Below are 17,392 nucleotides of genomic sequence, written 5' to 3' on the forward strand. Positions count from 1 at the left end.
CACACGTGGTAAAGCTCAGGTGTGTTTCTTCTAGGGTAACTCGCCTTGACAGGGTGTGTTTCTCTATGCATATGGCTTGGGTCGTATGTTGAGCTATTACTTGATTTAATTCAATTGGGGATAGGGTTGGTTACGAGCCGAGCTCTTCATGAGTTACTTGAGCTCGCCTTGTGAAAAGCTCGGCTCAGTTCAGTTTCAACCGAACTTTGAGCCTAGTTCAAGTCCAATTTATAGGCTCGATTAATAAATGAATCGAACTCGAATATATATAGAAAATAATATATATAATAAAAATATTATAATTCTTAATTTTTTAAATATCAAATAAAAATATTTTATATATATATTTTTATTTTTATAAAACATTCTATTTCAAATCGAACTCAAACCGAATTCAGCTCGAACTCAAGGTTCTAACTCGAACTGAGCTCAGGCCTTGTAGTACTTTAACGAATCGAACTCGAACCTCGTACTATTCGGCTCGACTCCAATCCAACCCTAATTGGGGATAATGGTCAGTCTACTTAATCTACTCACGATGAAGTCGTCTCGTCGTCGGTAAACGAACAAAGCAAGGTAAGAGCGAGGTGACCTATAACCACCCAAGGTGGATTCCGTTTTTCCAAGGTTGAATCAACCCAACGAGATTGAAGTCGTAGACTGAGGTGTAGACATCCTTGTAGTTGCCACGTGTCTAATCATTTTGAAGGTTAGTTCTAGCCCCATAAAAAATCATATCAATTGACTTTGTTTTATTTTATTTCCAAATGCTAGTGTGTTTGAAATTAATCTAGATCACCTCACATACAATGAATGAGTCCCCTCCTTTTAAACACGTGGCATCCTAAGATTTAATTAAACAGCATCCCAGAGGTGGGCTCTTCCCACTTTCAAAAGAGAAAACCACTCATCATATACTTAAATTGCTTTAAGTCTATTTAAAATTTTGAAGTATTCATAACCAGACACGTGGCGCTTTAAAACAAATGTCATACATTCATATTCTATTATTTCAAGAAATAGAATCTAAGAAGAGGGCAGTTTGATACCTAAACATTCTCACAAAAAAGTTCCATAGCTTTGATAACCATTTAACCACATTCAATTAAATTCAAATGGTGGGACCTATTAAACAAAACCACAAACTGTCAAAGTGGTTATTTTCAGCCACAAACAAATTTGAATTTTAATCTTAATTAAGAGCCCTACGGATCAAACTCTTATTGCGCATTAAAGTTATGTAAAATTACAAGGAATTTAGTGTAAATAATTAAGTAAATATTTCATTTTGATTAATCTTTAAATTGTTTACATTACAAATTATAATTATTATAATTAAATACTTAATAATAACAATAATAATTAAATACTTAAATATTATAATACAAATAATCTTTAAAAAATAATAAACCATTTTTCGCTTAAACAAAATAAAAATTAATATCTCGATAATTAGTACGGTCATTCTCTGGTGAATAATAAAATAAAAGACATGAGGAGCAGAGCAGATCCCAGTAAAGAGGTTGCAAGGAAATGTTTTGTCGCAATGAAGGGACAGGAAAGACATCTCAAGGCCTTCGTAGTTCCTTGGTGGTTAAGCTTCCTCTATGTAATATTGTAATGCAAGCAGATCGACCATCGATCAAAGTCATGGTCTATTTAATTAATGACCCAATAAAAGCGGGTCACCCCCCACCACCACCAGTTTGGTGAAGCTAATAAGTACAGTTATGCTATGCATGAAATAAAAATTAATGGTCCCAAGATTCGGTTGTTTGGCGGTTTCCCATGCTTTCTCTATGAACTCTCTAACCGCCTCAAGAGAATGTAGAAGAGGAGTTTGATTTGTTTTAACTTTGAAGCTTATCTACTTTCGGCCATCTACCACTTTGGCATTTTTTCGTGAGAGTGATTGACGTTACGAAGATTTTTTTTATCTACATTATATTTCATTCAACGTAGTGATAACAATATCAAATAACAAAGCAAAAGGGCAAAAGGCAAAACATCTTATAGGCTTATAAATTTATAATACAGGAAGACGTTATGGTTTTAATTCCTGGGGTTGACGTTTAGCTTAGACCGTTGGCCTACTTCAATACTGGTCCATATATGTAATAAATGGTTTGTTGGCATCTTGAGCTGTAAATTAATTGTAGTTATCTGTCAATTTCATCACTGCGACATTTGACAACTCACCCTACAAGGCTGCCGTGCTTATTATTATATACTTATTTTCTCTCGCTGGGACATTCCGGCAAACTGCTTCCTCAGACGGTCAGACCTCAGGTTGCTTCCTGCCGAGGAACTGCCAATCTGAGAAGTGAGAAGCACCTCTAATTCCAAGCACGTGTTACCTCAAAACTCCATTCGAGGATCTGGGTTCATCAGAATTCAGGCTCAATGTGGAACCAAAAAAAAAAAGGGTTCAACAGTTCAACGGTTTGATCGCCCGGGTCTAATTAATTTCAGGGTGAAACAGATTCGGTTACCTGGTCGCTTCCCAAGTTTTCTGATCCGACCGTCTGGTCCTGTCCGGTTTTGTAAACCATGAATTTTGTAATTGACGAGGCTTTATTGCTCATTAATAGAAGCACCAACAGCTAGGGGTGCCAATGGACTTATATTGGATTGGAACTAGTCCATCCGTAATGGATTTATATTGGATTGAACCAATATCTGATCCATTGATAAAAGATAAGAATATAGGTATTAACGGATCAGGTTTGGGTTGGAACCAATTTAAATTAAACCCAATTTTAACAAACACTCCAAATTGTTCGGGTGGTTCCCTAGCTAGCCAAAACTGCACCATGGACACTTCCGTGGTTGACGTCCTTGGACCATGTTACTGCATTGCTCACCTACAAGTGTGGATAACTACATCACTAGACATCAGGTAGAAGCGGAGTCCCACACAAATGAGGATAAACGCCTTCATCGGGGAAGGCAGAGCTCCCCAAAAACCTCGGTGGGTGGCCTCATCCCAATGACCTCGCAAGGAACATGTCCATGTACAATTCAAACATTCAATTATTTAAAGGCATTTTGCCATAAGTTAAAGGGGTGTTAACTCTTTAGACTCTCTTTCTCTCTTACTGTCCTCCTTGGATCGACCCAGCTCGTCCTTTATAGCTTGGCCCAACCGACTTCATCACCCCATTTTTTTTTAGTGTTGAAGTGCCTTTCCAGGGACCTCATCCCTAGGCTTATAACTATGTCCTATTTGCAAATCTCCTTGATGCACGACCTCATCCTTCCACCTCGGCTTTATCTACTTGGCAAGATTATCTGCTGCAAGTTCAGTTCAACACACCTTGGATTGGACAACATCATATTGTCGTTGTCTAAGGAATCTAACACAAAAAGATTGTTCCCAATCTCTTATCTCCTTGTGCACCGAAAGCAGCCATGCATCCCAAAAACACCTCTGACCACTTTGGCACTCACTACACTCCCCATCTTGGGGATTTCATTCTCGATGTAGTTTTATCCTTGTGAAACTCAGCCGTTGAACCAGTTGAATTCGAAAGAGTTCAACGCCCTACAGAGGAAGGTCAGCCGCCTCATCCTAATGATGATTGAAGCGTTAGGGTAGCAAGGACATGCCCCTATAGTAGTGCAACCAGCCCCACATGTGCCTATGGTGACAAATCCTCATGCCGAGGACCCTAAAAGGCACCCTTAGATCCTTAAAAACTTCTTGATGATTTGTTCGTCATACTACACATACCAAGTGCCCTCCACGATGACTCGACTGAATCCAAACGAATGATCACGAACACTTGAGATTCCTAGTTCAGACTAGGTGAAGCAAGAATGGTGTCCCTGCCACTCATCGCTTGAGGACAAGTAGCGAAGACTGCTCCATAGTGTCATAAAGGCCTTAAGGAGCTAAGGACCCGTGGCAAGTTCCTTGGCCTAGTGTTGAGGGAAGAGTCAACTAAGCACTATGACCAACCCATTAAGGAGTAGTCGATCAACTCCAAGATGACCTGGCTTCACCAAGCTCCCTAAGGAACCTAAGAGTAGGGGTGAGGAAATGGTTTGTTCAGTTAAAAACCGAACCAAATAAACCGAAATTTTAAATGGAAAACCAAAATAACCAAGTTAAAATCGAATTTCAACACTATATATTTTAATATATATTATAGTGTATATTTTAATATATAATATAACACAATATAATATATTTTATACATATTACATATGTATTATATGTTAATATATATTATAGATAATAAAGTTCAGCTAATTCATTTTTTCAGTTAGCCGAATTTCTAAACCTAAAAACCGAAACCAAAATTAAAACCAAAATTTCATAAAACCATAATAACCAAAAACCGAAATTGAAATTTATGGTTTGGTTTTTCAGTTTTAATTGAACAATGCTCACCCCTACTTGAAAGTAGACATGTTCATGGGTCGGGCTCGGCCTTGGCTTTTGTCGAATTTTGAATGGAACCTGGCTTGAAGCCCAAGCCCAACATAGTGTAAGTCAGGCCCAAAGCCTGGCCTATGAACAAGTCTACCTGAGAGCTTGGAAGTACCTTGGCCATCTAGGCTTGGGGTCACCAGAGCATCCAAGTTCGGGACCTCGGCCAATATAAGACCAAGGCCACCTAGCCATGAAGTCTGCAACTTCAGCCACCTAGCCATCAAGTTTGAGATCTCGGCCAGCCTAAGACCAAGGCCACCTAGCCACCAAGTCCAAGACCGCGTCTGGTCTAAGACTAAGGATACCTAACCATCAAGTCCACAACCTCAGCCAACCTAAGACTTCGGCCACCTATCCATCAAGCCCAGGACCTTGTCCAGCATAAGACCGAGGACACCTAGCCATCAAGTTCGAGACCTTAGCCAGCTTAAGACATCGACCAATCCAGGAGAATCAAACCCAACCAATGAACGAATCCAGCTCCCTAGAGACCTCGGCATCGGTGAACTTGACCTCACATTTGAACTCCTTGACCTTGGCCTCGGCCAACTTGACCTCCTTGTTCTCGTTCAACTTGGCTTCACATTCAGCCTTATTGACTTTGGCCTTGACCAACTTGGCCTCATCTTCAATCTCCTCGACCTTGGGCTCCTTGACCTCGGCCAACTCGGCCTCACCTTCAGTCTCCTTGACCTCGGTGGATTCAACCTCACTTTCAGTCTCCTTGACCTCGGCCAACTCAGCCTCACCTTCGGTCTCCTTGACCTCGGTGGATTCAACCTCACTTTCAGTCTCCTTGACCTCGGCCAACTCGGCCTCACCTTCGGTCTCCTTGACCTCGGTGGATTCAACCTCACTTTCAGTCTCCTTGACCTCGGCCGATTCAGCCTCACCTTCAGTCTCCTTGACCTTGGCCTCGACCATGTTGGCATCATTCTTCAACACCCAACAACATCTAGTTTGGGCCTCGGCTTAGATGCACTACTTGAAGTAGAATTACATGAATGGGAAGAAAAGGAAAAAGATAATGAAGAGGAAGACATCTTCCTGAAGCAAAGAGTGTGGAACACCTGAAGCATTAGACTCGGATCGACCAGCCAAAGAAATGTACTAAGTTCCTCAATTGAGCACTTTAGGAGCTCTTCCACTTCACCACGAACGAACACCTCACTCGATTTTGGAACTTGGGGACTAGTGTTTGGGTGGGGCCCTAGCTGGTCTAAGTTGCATTATGGGCACTTCCGTGGTTGACGTCCACGAATCACATTAGCACATTGCTCACCTACAAGTGTGGATAACTATGCCACCATAGACTTTGGATAGAAGTAGAGCCCGCAAGAACGAGGATAAGAACCACCTCCCAAGGATAAGCGGCTTCATTGAGGAAGGTGGAGCTCCTCGAAAACCTTGATGGGCGGCCTCATCCTGATGACCTTGCAAGGAATGTGTCAACGTACAACTCAAACACTCAATTATTTTAAGGCATCTCTTTGTAAGGTAAAGGGTCTTCAACCCTCTAGACTCTCTTTCCCTCTTACTGTCCTCCTCGGCTTGGTCCAGCTCAGTCTAACTGACTCCATCACCCAACTACTAAGTTGAGCATTGGAGCTCTTTCCCTAGGACCTCATCCCCGGGCCTCTGACTCTGCCCAGTTTGTAGATCTCCTAAGTGCACGACCTCATCCTTCCACCTCGGCTTCATCCAATTGATTGGATTATCTGTTGTGTTTTCGATTCAACACACCTTAGCTCGACACAACTCAATTAGACAGCACCACAAACATTGTATTGGATTGGTCCAAAATGGTCTAGAGTATTTGATAGATTGAATTGGACTGGGTTCATTTGTAATGAACTCATATTGGACCAAATCCAATCCAACTAACACCTCTACCAACAACCAAGGTACTGAACCATAGCCTAAATTATCCCTAAAATACATAGAAATCTGATCCAACTAAAACCAATTGGTATCTAATAGGAATGGGTTTCTTTCTTACAAAAACAAAACAAAATAAAAAAGAAAGAAAAAAGGGCAAATTTATTAAACCACCCTTACTATTTAGCTAATTAACTAACTCTACACTTATTGTTTAATTGTTGTCTTAAACCACCCATACTATTTCTAACAATTACCATTGTCGTTAAATCCTAATGAAAATGGTAAAATGTCAATTTTACCCTTCTATTAAATTTGTTTATATGCAATCATCCATAAAGAGGAGAATTCTCACCACTGCAACTTCTGACTAGCGACTAACCTTTTTAGTCGTAGCATCCCTATCTTGTTCCATTTGCATATTGAATTCATTGTCGAGAGCTTGAACACCATGGTGGATCTAGGCAATCTAATCCTCCGCCACTACCCCCCAAATCTCTCTCACCTGTAATCCATATCTCAAACCTCTACCATCTGATCGTTCACCATCAATCTCTTTTGTAACTCTCTTCCTCGTATAAACTCTGATTTCGAGAAAGAGGGCCAAACAAGGCCCTCTTTGGGTGGACACAAAGAGGTGGATGTAGGCAGAATTGGAGAACCAAAGACTAAGAGATTAGAGAGCTCCGGTTGGGAGGATGGAGAGGTACAAAAGAGATTGATCGATCAGGGTCCTCCATAAGAATCATGCCTGCCGTCGTTTACTCGACCAGGATCCTCCTTAAGAGGGAGACTTTAAAGTTTCCTACCATGGCCAACATTGCATCCATCTCTGTTGGTGTCGCCATTGCTGCTTACGGGGAAGCATGATTCGGCACCCGGCCGTAATTCTCCAGCTTGCGGATGTTGCCTTTGAAGCCGCCAAGCTTGCATATAGTCTTTTCAATCTTCGGTGATGTGTATTATCTTCAACCTCCAAGAGGGAGTTTGTGTTGAAGCAAGGAATTCGCACATGCATCTAACCTTCGCAGTTTCAACAGTTCCCCTGTGGCACTAGGGAAGAGAATGAGGTGGAGAGGGAAGAAGGGGAGTCGGCTAACTAACTCTCAAGTTGCAAAGGGTATTTTAGAAATTTCCAAAAATATACCAACCACGTGATGTTACATGCAAATAGAATGTGATGAAAAATTATCGATAAGGGAGGTTTTAGACAATTATCAGAAAACTTAAGGATGCTTTAAGACAATATATAAACAGGATAAATTTAATCAATTAGCTAAACCATAGAGATGGTTTAAAAAATTTGCCTAAAAAAAAAGAAAGGCATTGGTTGCTTTGGATTTGGTAATACTTTTGGATAATGGATATGAAAAACTGGGAGATCAGGTTAAAAGAAGTTCTCTAAAATCAGTAGCTATAATAAAGAACCTAACGGAATAATTAAAAAAGAATTGTAAACTGCTAAACTAACTAAATCAACAAAAATAAATACCTAAAATAAAGGAAGAAAAGTTGAGGTCATCAATAAAAGAAGAGGAGAAGAAGAAAAAACTAAGGCCCTGTTTGGAAGGAATACAGTACAATACAAAGTCGGTGTCAGGCTGTCATCCGAGGAGAGTGGTTGAAATTAAAAAATTGCACAGAATTTTCCACCTTGTCGAAATACAAACAGGTTCCAATTGCCCAAACATTTGCTATAGTTTACAACATTTTTAGGACTGTTATGTCCCTACCATTTGTACTGGGTAACAAGAAGATAAGGAAGAGGGGAATATTTTAGTCAGAAATTGACAACCCGCATGTCTTCAGCCCTTCAATTTAATTTGTTTGTCATTTTCTTGTTTTGAACATGTATTTGAAGTCAGAAAATAAAAGAGTGGTTAAATAAAACTTGCCCACCCAAAAAGAATGGGAAAGACGTATCATTCATAAATGTTGTAAGCAGCCCAAGGCCCAAGCTCTGTGTTAGACTTATGGGAATTCGGGGCCACATGTGGATGTTTAGGGAACAGTGTCCAACACTCATAGGCCAAACAGCATCTAGCTTATTAGCTATATTTATTCAAGCTTTCTTGGGTTGACATATAACATATAGATACAGTTGAAAGAAACAGAAACGACAAGCTATGGTGTTTTGACATATAACATATAGATACAGTTGAAAGAAACAGAAACGACAAGCTATGGTGTTTTGACATATAACATATAGATAGAGTTGAAAGAAACAGTAACGACAAGCTATGGTGTTTGAAAAAAGCAGCTCCGCCCATACATGCATTGAAAATGAAAAGTATTGGAAACTGGCATATGGTGCTTTTATTTGGAAAAATGTCAAAGAAAAACAAAAGAAAGATGAAGTGGTACTATATATTAATAGAGGACAATGGTAGAAATAATGGGTCATGGCATTGGAAACTTTGGAACTAGGGAAATGATGTTTAACATATTCAACTTAAAGCTGCGTTTGGTTGCGGTATAATTTTATTTGCACTAATATAAATGCATGAGAGTGTAAAAGAAAAAATAATTGTAAATTTTAATTTAATTTTGTTTGGGGTTTTACTTTATTTTGCTTTATGTGTCTTAATTGATCATTTCATTTACACTGCAATCAAATCATTTGCACTGCCATGGTTTTGCATCTTTGCATTACAAGCAAACACATCCTAAGGTTCAATTAAAGTATTAGAATTAGGTAGGGGTGCAATAAAATTGAGTTTTGACATGTCTTGGTGTAATTTGACTAAAATATTATTATGTTCTATTTGATGAATTTGGTTCATTTATATGTTGTATAAGTTTAAACTAGGCTTGTAAGCTTTCCGACCGAATCTTTTATTGGTTGAATTCGAATTCAAATAACTTATTAAAAATTTACCCTAAGACTGAAACTCGAGCCCAGACATATTTGATTGAAGCTTAATTCAATTGCACCCCTAGTATTAAGGATGCATGTAATTTGGTAGGCTTTAGGTCGAAGAATTGTTAAAATATGAATAGCTTTGAAATGTTAAAAAAAATAAAAATCTTTTTGTTCAATTAATTTCATTTCCACTTCCAAACTCTCACACGAATATAAGGTGTTTCTTGTAATCTCGATGAAATATGAGAAAATGTAGGAAACCCAACTCGTTTCAATTGGATTAATGGCTGATCTTGTGCATGCACATCGCGATCTGACGGAGTATTGGGTTGACACACGACAGCCATAAGTTGCACAATATGCTTCGACTCAGAGAGCAGTATTATTGCCTGCTTCTCAGTAAACATCGCAACTCAGAATGCTTTGTTTGTGCCTTTGTGGGACAGCAAAAAAAAAAAAAAAAAAAAAGAGGCTCAACTCATTACTCATGAATGAAGATACCGGATTGGACTGGAGTGGACTGGTCTGGGTCAGCCCGTCAATTGGCACTTGGCAGGCCAGGCCGCCTATCCATATTCCATAAATCCAACTTTCTCACGTGAAGTGACCGTTGGCCTTGGTGTCAGTAGATTATTGGACTGGGTTCAGCAATGAACGTGGCAGAAAATCTAACGTGCGCCGCTGGAGTCCACCACCAAGTAACTCCTGCGGTTTTTGTCATTCATTACTCATTACCCCCTCATTACTGGCTAATCACCGTGGTAATGAGTAGAGCGACCGTCACGTTTGCGTCATCTTCACGATTTCTTATTTATTTTGAAAAAAGAAGAAAATAAATATATAAAGGAAAAGCTACCATCAAAGTCAAAAGGCTGTTAAACAGTAAAAACAGCAGATCGTATAACGGTGGGAAATTCAATTATTCATTGGGTAGTGCTTTCGTTTCGCTACTCTATTACTATTAGGTCTGACTTTTTTTTTCATCATGATTCGTGATCGACTTTGGGTGGGCCAATCCCAAGCAGAAGCACATTAATCCACTGGGATCGAGATGTTCAAAGTAACAACTGTGCGAACTCAAAAGTGGTGGTCCCACTGAATCGCGACTCTATTATTTACCCTTCCCTCGTCACTAATTGACGTCACTATCATGCAGATGCAGAGTTGGCCAATTGCCACCGGTACAGCCAAGCAAGTCCATATCTATTTTCCACGTGGAAGTCAGAGAGTTGAAGGATCATTCGATTAGAACAGTTAATCTTTTTTTTTCAAAAAAAAGAAGAGAAAATATCAAAATAGAGTGGTCTTTGCAATTTTCTTTCTTTTATTTTTTCGCTGAAAGGACCTTTTGCAATTTTCAAATGAATAAATAAAACAAGGAAACTGGTTAACCGGCCCAGCTCAAGTCTGCCCAACTCTTTCGTCGTGATGAGGGGGAGGGAAATATCAAATATGATAGGAGAACATCTCGCCCATCCCACCGAAACTTTTTCCCGGGTTTTTCCCGTCGACTGATACGAACTCTACGGCGAACTTCTTCAACTATCAAGGAGACATCAATTGTCGGCGGCAAGATAAATTTCGGTTTTTCGGCGGTACTGAGATTTTTGGGTTGAAACCAAGTTCCTGACTGTAACGGAATTTCTGTTTCGGTTCAAGTATCGGGCCACGACTCTTTTATGCGGTTGTATTTTATGTGAAGAAGTTTTACAAGAAGCAAATTTTCTGAAAGCGAGGAGTAGTTTATAGATCCGATGCAAATCATAACATCTCCGAGCTAATCTCCTCGGTCATTTCCCTTCCTGTCTTTGGAGAAAAAAACGGAAACCTGTTCTCCATCGAAGATCAAGTCGGTCCTTTTCAATCAGAGCGAAACACCGTTTTCGTCACGGAAATCAACTGTAAAGCATCTCCGAAGCGGAAGATACAGGACACACCTTGTTTGTTCGACCGGATACCTCTTGTTGGTATCTGAGTAACGACGCGATCTCCCCGGAGAGAAAAGCTCGGTCCGGTGTGCACTTCCTTGAAATCGCCGGAGAAGTGGACGGGAAGCGATCTCCTGGAGGAGGAGGAGGAGAACATAACAGATGTGAAGATATCGTTTCTCCGGCAGCATACGTCGGAATAGAAAGTTTACAGGTCAGTGCAGGAGATTATCAGATTAGCCATTAAGAATATATGATAAACATTCGTAGAGTAAAGCCAGTAAATGCTGGCAAACAGACAATCTGCTTATTTATTTTATGTTGTGATATTTAATGCTAAAACCTGCCGCTTTGTTAGGACCTTCTGGACTTTAGATGAGCTGCTCGCCTGCTCCTAAAGTAAATACTATAGAGTTATTTGACTTTGTAGTGTATAGGGTTAGGTTCCTCCTCCTCCTCCTCCTCTCTGTCTCTCTCGAACCGACAATATAATTTGACTATTTTCTACTCCTCACCGGCCGGTTTATGATTTTCTGTTTGTCCGTTGTCTTGAATTAATTTGAGAGGGGATGTCTCTTTTTGCTGCAGAATGGAGCTAAGGTTGTCGCTGTGCTCTTTTATTTTATTTTTGAAATAGGTTTTGGTTTTTCTTTGAGCTAAGGTTGTTCCAGTGTTCTGTTGGCGTGAATCGAGTCCGCTTGATCTGAGAAGTTGAGTTTGTTGTCTTCTGTCTGTCTAATTTGTTCTATGTCTCCATACGATTATTTTTTCTTCTGCAGATAAGGTAATGGTTGTCTCTTTTGAAGCAATCAAGAAAAGGACTGATTTTTGGACCGATCAAAATTCAAAAGGTACCTCCTTTTTCCTTTTATTTATCTTTTCTCTTTCCATTTTTTTTGGTAAAAAAAGCCAATAGATTCTTTCGATTCATTCTTTTGTTCTTTCTGAGGCTTGTGAGGATTTTTTGGGATCTAATTTAGATCTCTCAGCCTCGTCCGTTTTGGATTTTTTTTTTTTTGGTTTTCTCCGGGACTTTTGAGAGAAGCCATTTTCGATATTCCTTCACGTGTGGGTAAAAACCTGGAACCCTAGTTTTTGAATGGGTTTAGATCTAACCGAAGGTAACTGACAAGAGGAAAGAATAAAGGGCCAAGAAAAATAGCTATAACAGAGGAGCCTGTTTGATTCTGAATCAGAAGTTGCGTTGATGTTCATTGAAGATTCCCAAACCTTTTAAAAAGTACGCACTTGCGTGTATTTATTTATGCTTTTTTTCCCCTTAAATAATTTCTGCAACTTCAATGCTTCTATAAAATCAGAGGGGGGTTGTACATGGATTAGAAGAACTCGTTTATGAGTTTTAATACTTTTAATGGCTTCTAGCCTTTTCCCTAAATCCCTACTAAAGCGGAAATGAAGGAAAGAACTGTGTATTTTTAGTTCGTTTTCTCTTCTTTTAATGGATTCCCTTTTGCTCGAGGGACTGGTTCCTGTTAGGTGTGTTAGGAAAACACATCACGTTCTTTGGTCTTTCTACCTGGCGGTCTCCCAATTTCCGTGCTTTACTTTGTTGGAGTTTAATATGGTCTCTTTTCCGCTTCTTGCTGCTTTCTTGGTTGTATCAAAGTATTGCTTTACTTTTTCCTTGGCTTTTTCTTGGTAGTAAGATAAAATACAATGTTTATTTTGGTAAGAGTGCAAATGCTGAATGTAAGCCAATTTGCACTCTGGTTCAGTTTTGCAGATGTTTTGGTAAAAATACATTTTTGTACTGCAAATGAAAGCAAGTTTGTTTTTTTATTCTGGATGCTTTTTGCTATGACAAATTTGAGGACAATGGAAAAAAGAAGCACAATTAACATCCATATCATACAAGAATTTCCATTGCTGGTGGCTCATCAATATGGACAATTTTACTTCCATCAAATTTTAAAATTAACTGGAGCAAGTTAACAGTTTGTAGTTGTACCTTTATTATCCATGGTTTAGTCAAAATGTTTCCAAGTCTCTTTCTGAAATGATATTAATTTCTGATAACAAGAATAATAAATATTGTTGTTTTTATCCAATTTAAGCTGTTCTTGAGTCTGTATTTAGTTCCTGCATATGAATTTCACATATGTTTAGTTTCCTTGAATGCATGTTGCTTCTTCTGTTGGCCTTTTAATGCAGTAGGCTGTTTTTCTTATGAAACTCCATAAGTATGTAACCATTATTTAGCTCATTTTAATTACTTGTGGTCAATTCAACAAAAGAGTTGATTCATAAGAACCTGAAAAAAAATGTTTGTCTTATCTAATCATTTACTTACTCTTGATGTTAAAAGTTCTTCAAGTTGTCGAATTCAGAATTGGTTATTGATCTAACTGATTGCCTTTCCTAACAGGTGGGATGATCAAGTCAATATTATTTGCTGCAATGGATGACTGCTCAAAATGCTGAGAGAAATAGTTATTTTTTGATTTATTTTCTTCCCCAACTTATGTAAGCATGAAACTTGGTAATCTTCTGATCTTGCCTCCATGAATTTTGCAGAACACTCTAGCTTAATGATTACATTTTCTTTCTTTTCTAAGTTTATATTTTAGTCAGAGAAACTTTTTCAAACTTAAAACTGCAGTATGCAATTGTGATTGGCTCATATACGCCCTTGCCTTGTGTGAAATGATGCTTGTCCCTTTGTGATTTGTTTAGTGTTACTTCAAGTGCACAAAGCAGTTTTCTACTTTAAAATTTGTTGCATTGCCTTACTGAGAAATTAAGTGTAACTGCAGATAGTGAATCCCTGTTTTGCCATCCAAGTCCAGCTCCTAAGACTGATACCCAATCTTTTGATGATGCTCTGGAGACTGGGCAATGGAAAAAAGACAACAAGAACATGAAAGACAAGCACAAAATTTCATATGACTTGAGAAGCCAAAGTTGTGAAATGGACAAGGATTCATTACCAGTGGAGAAACAAACTGGAGAGAATGTAAGGAATGTAAAAGGGTTACACGATTTTGTGAGCATGGATGATTTAATAAATGGCGGAGAAGGAAAGATTGGAGATCACATCCCAACATATGTCCTTCCTTCTGGAGAAATCAAATTGTCAGAGAAAGTGACAAAGTTTTATACTGATAAGAGTGTTATGGAGTGTGAAGTGCCAGAGCTGATTGTTTGCTTCAAAGAGGGTCCTTATCATGTCGTCAAGGACATCTGTGTTGATGAAGGAGTACCTTCTCAGGACAAGATTTTGACCGAAAATGGTCAGGTGGACTGCAAGCCCTGCTCCATGCATTCTGACTTGGATGTAAATAGTGATTTGACTAAACAAATGGTGGGCTCAGTAACACTTGATTCAGACGTGACGAAATCTTTGGTTCAAAGTGATTGCGAGAAAAATACTGATAGCCAATGCAATTCCAAGGATTTGTTTCAGAAAGATGAGAAAAATGCAGATGTAGAAGATGAGATTGCACATGCACACATCTTAGATAAAAAGGTTATGTCTGAAAACATGCTTTTGGTCGGAAAGTTGAAAACAGAGAAATCCTGCCCTGAGTTAACCAATTTTGACAGCAATGGAGAGCAACAAGCCCACGACCAGGTATTACCATTGGCCTTGTTTACTTTTTATCTGCATCATTTACAGATGTGGCATATTTCTCAATCTGGACTTGATCCTTTTTTTGTGGGGGTGGGGGGGAGGAGGGAGGGAGGGATGTCAGTCTCCGGTAGTTCAAATCTTCTGATAGGATCAAAATCAGGTCTGAGTTTGGATTTACTGGACCAAATCATTATTTGATGTATGAAGCTCTGTACTGTATTTCTCTCTTACATTCTATCTAGACATATTCCTGGGCTGGATTGAACTACCAGATCCTGTACCTAGAAGTTGCTGGCTTACTTCCTGGCATTATGTTATGGAAATAAGTTCTTTTTCTTCTTGCTTCATTCTTTTTTTTTTTTGTTTTATGTCTGCATAATCATATGAGAGAGAGCATCTTTAGTTTTCTAGAATGAAATAGATTTTGATGATTTTTTTATCACAGGATATGAGCAGAGAAGGTACCTTAGCAAACTCTGCAGTGCCATCCCCTGCAGCTGAATCTGATAGCAGCAACCCAGACAACAAGGTCCCTTTAAATAGTAAGGTGGAGAACAGAAGCATCACCTTTGATTCCAACCTTTCAACATCAGCAACCAGTGGTAGAGTTGAAAGCAAACAAAAAGCAGACTCTCCACAACCTCTTCATACTCTACTAAACACATCCAGGCTCGAGGATGGAACAGTGGATAGCCTAACAGCTTCAAGCAGAAGTTTTTTCATTCAACATGGTCATGGAGAGTCGAGTTTCTCTGCAGTAGGTCCTATGTCAGGCTCAATAACATACTCAGGACCCATACCATATTCTGGTAGCATCTCTCTTCGGTCAGATAGCAGTACAACCAGCAATCGCTCTTTCGCATTCCCCATGTAAGTTACCATCTATATTACCTATCTATCCATCTATTTTTGAGGGCCTATAAGTAATGGTCTGACTTGGTTTATGACATCTGCAGATTGCATTCAGAATGGAACAGTAGTCCAGTGAAAATGGCTAAGGCAGATCAGAGACACTTCCGGAAGCATCGCCGTTGGAAGATGAATTTTCTCTGCTGTAGTTTCTGACTGCTTCTCTTTGTCCACAATGTTTAGGCTCAGCTATACATCATCAAAATACTGCATTTCCATGTGGTATATCATATTCATATCCTTTGCTCTTGCTTGGTATGTATTGTGTAGTTGGTCCAAAGTGGTGTGCTTTTGGTTACAGTTTGAAGCATGAAGGTGGAGATGCAAGCAATTTATTAATGTTATTATGTCATCAGCATCTATACCATAAATCCTTTATCTAGAAATTATCAATTAGAACATCATTACAAAATATAATCAATGCATTAAAGGCTGCAATGACATTCTTGAACGACGGAATTAGTGATAGCAGGTAACAATGTGGGAGTTGATACAGAAACAACAAAATGGCAGCGGTTATGCATTACATCTTAGTCCCCCAGTCTCCCCAACTTTATCTTTATGATCGAAGTGAGAGTGTTTTCAGTTAGAAATGAAATTCCTGTTGTTTTCTTATTGTTTCCTATTTTTCTCAACATAATATAGGTTGAAATTTATCCTTTTTTTGGGTAGAGAAAAAATAATTCATTAGAGAAACAGAAACACATACAGCCACCAAAGACAAACAACTATAACAAGGAAGCAAATGAAAACAACGATCTACAAGCAGCACAAAAGAAAACTGAAGAAAAAAAAAACTACTGAAACAGATTGTAGAGCTACTAGAGTTGACACTAAGCAAGTTTTGTTGATCATCAGAGAGAAAAAAAGAAAGAAAACCAAACCGAAACACTATTAAATAAAGTATCCGAGCTAACAAGGCCTTGTTGAGCCCACCATATGAGCTACATTGTTGGCATCCCTGCCAACACAGGTTAAGGAAATTTCCAGATCTCGACTGAGCAAGAAGATCTTAAATTACAGCCCAAGCGTTTTTTATTTCATTTTTAAAAGATATTTTTTATATTGCTTTAGAGTAGGATGTTTATTTTTTTGTATGTAAACAGGAAGTTGAACTCCCTGGAACATGCTCTTGCCAGGTGAGGCTTGCAGGATCAGGACTTTTTGTTTTCAACTGCCCTGATTGGTTAGTTTTGTTAGCTAGCTCGGAGCTTCTCCTGATTGTGGACATTTTCTTTGGTATTCCTTTTCTCAGTATTAATGAATTATCCTTTTCTGATAAAAAAGAAGACAAAGATGCGTTTGTAGAACGATTTTCACCAAATCATTTCCTTTTTTTCAAATTGTTAATTTCTCATTTGGAATACTATAAACGTAGAGAATTAAGACTGAGCAGTTCAATATCTTTGAGGCTAAAAAAAAAAAAAGATTTCTTTCGCGCATCCAACAACTTTCTTCAAAATACAGAGGATCAACTGCTTACAATCACTGTCGATTTACACAAGAGGGTGACTTTGGCTTCAGGCTAACTTAATTGCTTCCAGAATTGCTATTGCTTCAGAGTGAGCAGGGGAGCGAGACGGAAGTAACAGCTGAAATATTCCAGTCGGAAAAAGTCCACGTCCATGTTACAGTGATGTTTATGCTCTGTATCATCAGAAGACTTGAATCCAGCCTTTTAATTACGTTGTTTGAACATGAGACAAGGAGTGACAAGAAAATAATGAGTTAGATGAAATTAATCGAATTTGGCTGGGTGAACAAGTGAGCAAAAGTACGATAGT

General features: G+C 38.9%; 1 protein-coding gene across 6 annotated transcripts; it reads left to right on the forward strand.

The window, feature by feature from the left end:
• The first annotated feature begins 10,531 nt into the window (after positions 1 to 10,531).
• Positions 10,532 to 15,979, forward strand: LOC148854572 (uncharacterized). Of its 6 annotated transcripts, none has more exons than XM_088983635.1 (6): positions 10,532 to 11,321; positions 11,887 to 11,958; positions 13,494 to 13,607; positions 13,882 to 14,699; positions 15,145 to 15,569; positions 15,656 to 15,979. In XM_088983635.1, the coding sequence occupies exons 3-6, from the start codon at positions 13,598 to 13,600 to the stop codon at positions 15,762 to 15,764; spliced, it is 1,362 nt and encodes a 453-aa protein (XP_088839761.1). In that variant the 5' UTR covers positions 10,532 to 11,321; positions 11,887 to 11,958; positions 13,494 to 13,597; the 3' UTR covers positions 15,765 to 15,979. The 6 variants fall into 6 exon arrangements, with proteins under 6 accessions (XP_088839761.1, XP_088839763.1, XP_088839764.1 ...); XM_088983638.1 differs by having other exon boundaries at positions 10,578 to 11,321; positions 13,494 to 13,591; XM_088983636.1 differs by lacking the exon at positions 10,532 to 11,321 and adding an exon at positions 11,465 to 11,707.
• Positions 15,980 to 17,392: the final 1,413 nt, after the last annotated feature.

The sequence above is a fragment of the Nelumbo lutea genome, chromosome 4, assembly GCF_056320005.1.
Source record: "Nelumbo lutea isolate HS-2025 chromosome 4, American lotus-T2T, whole genome shotgun sequence".
Lineage (NCBI taxonomy): Eukaryota > Viridiplantae > Streptophyta > Magnoliopsida > Proteales > Nelumbonaceae > Nelumbo > Nelumbo lutea.

What these genes read in the sequence shown, in the direction of transcription:
- LOC148854572 (XM_088983635.1), top strand. An exon ending in AGCAACAAGCCCACGACCAG is followed by an intron (nt 14,700 to 15,144) that starts GTATTACCATTG and finishes TTTTTATCACAG; the next exon opens with GATATGAGCAGAGAAGGTAC. An exon ending in CGCTCTTTCGCATTCCCCAT is followed by an intron (nt 15,570 to 15,655) that starts GTAAGTTACCAT and finishes TGACATCTGCAG; the next exon opens with ATTGCATTCAGAATGGAACA.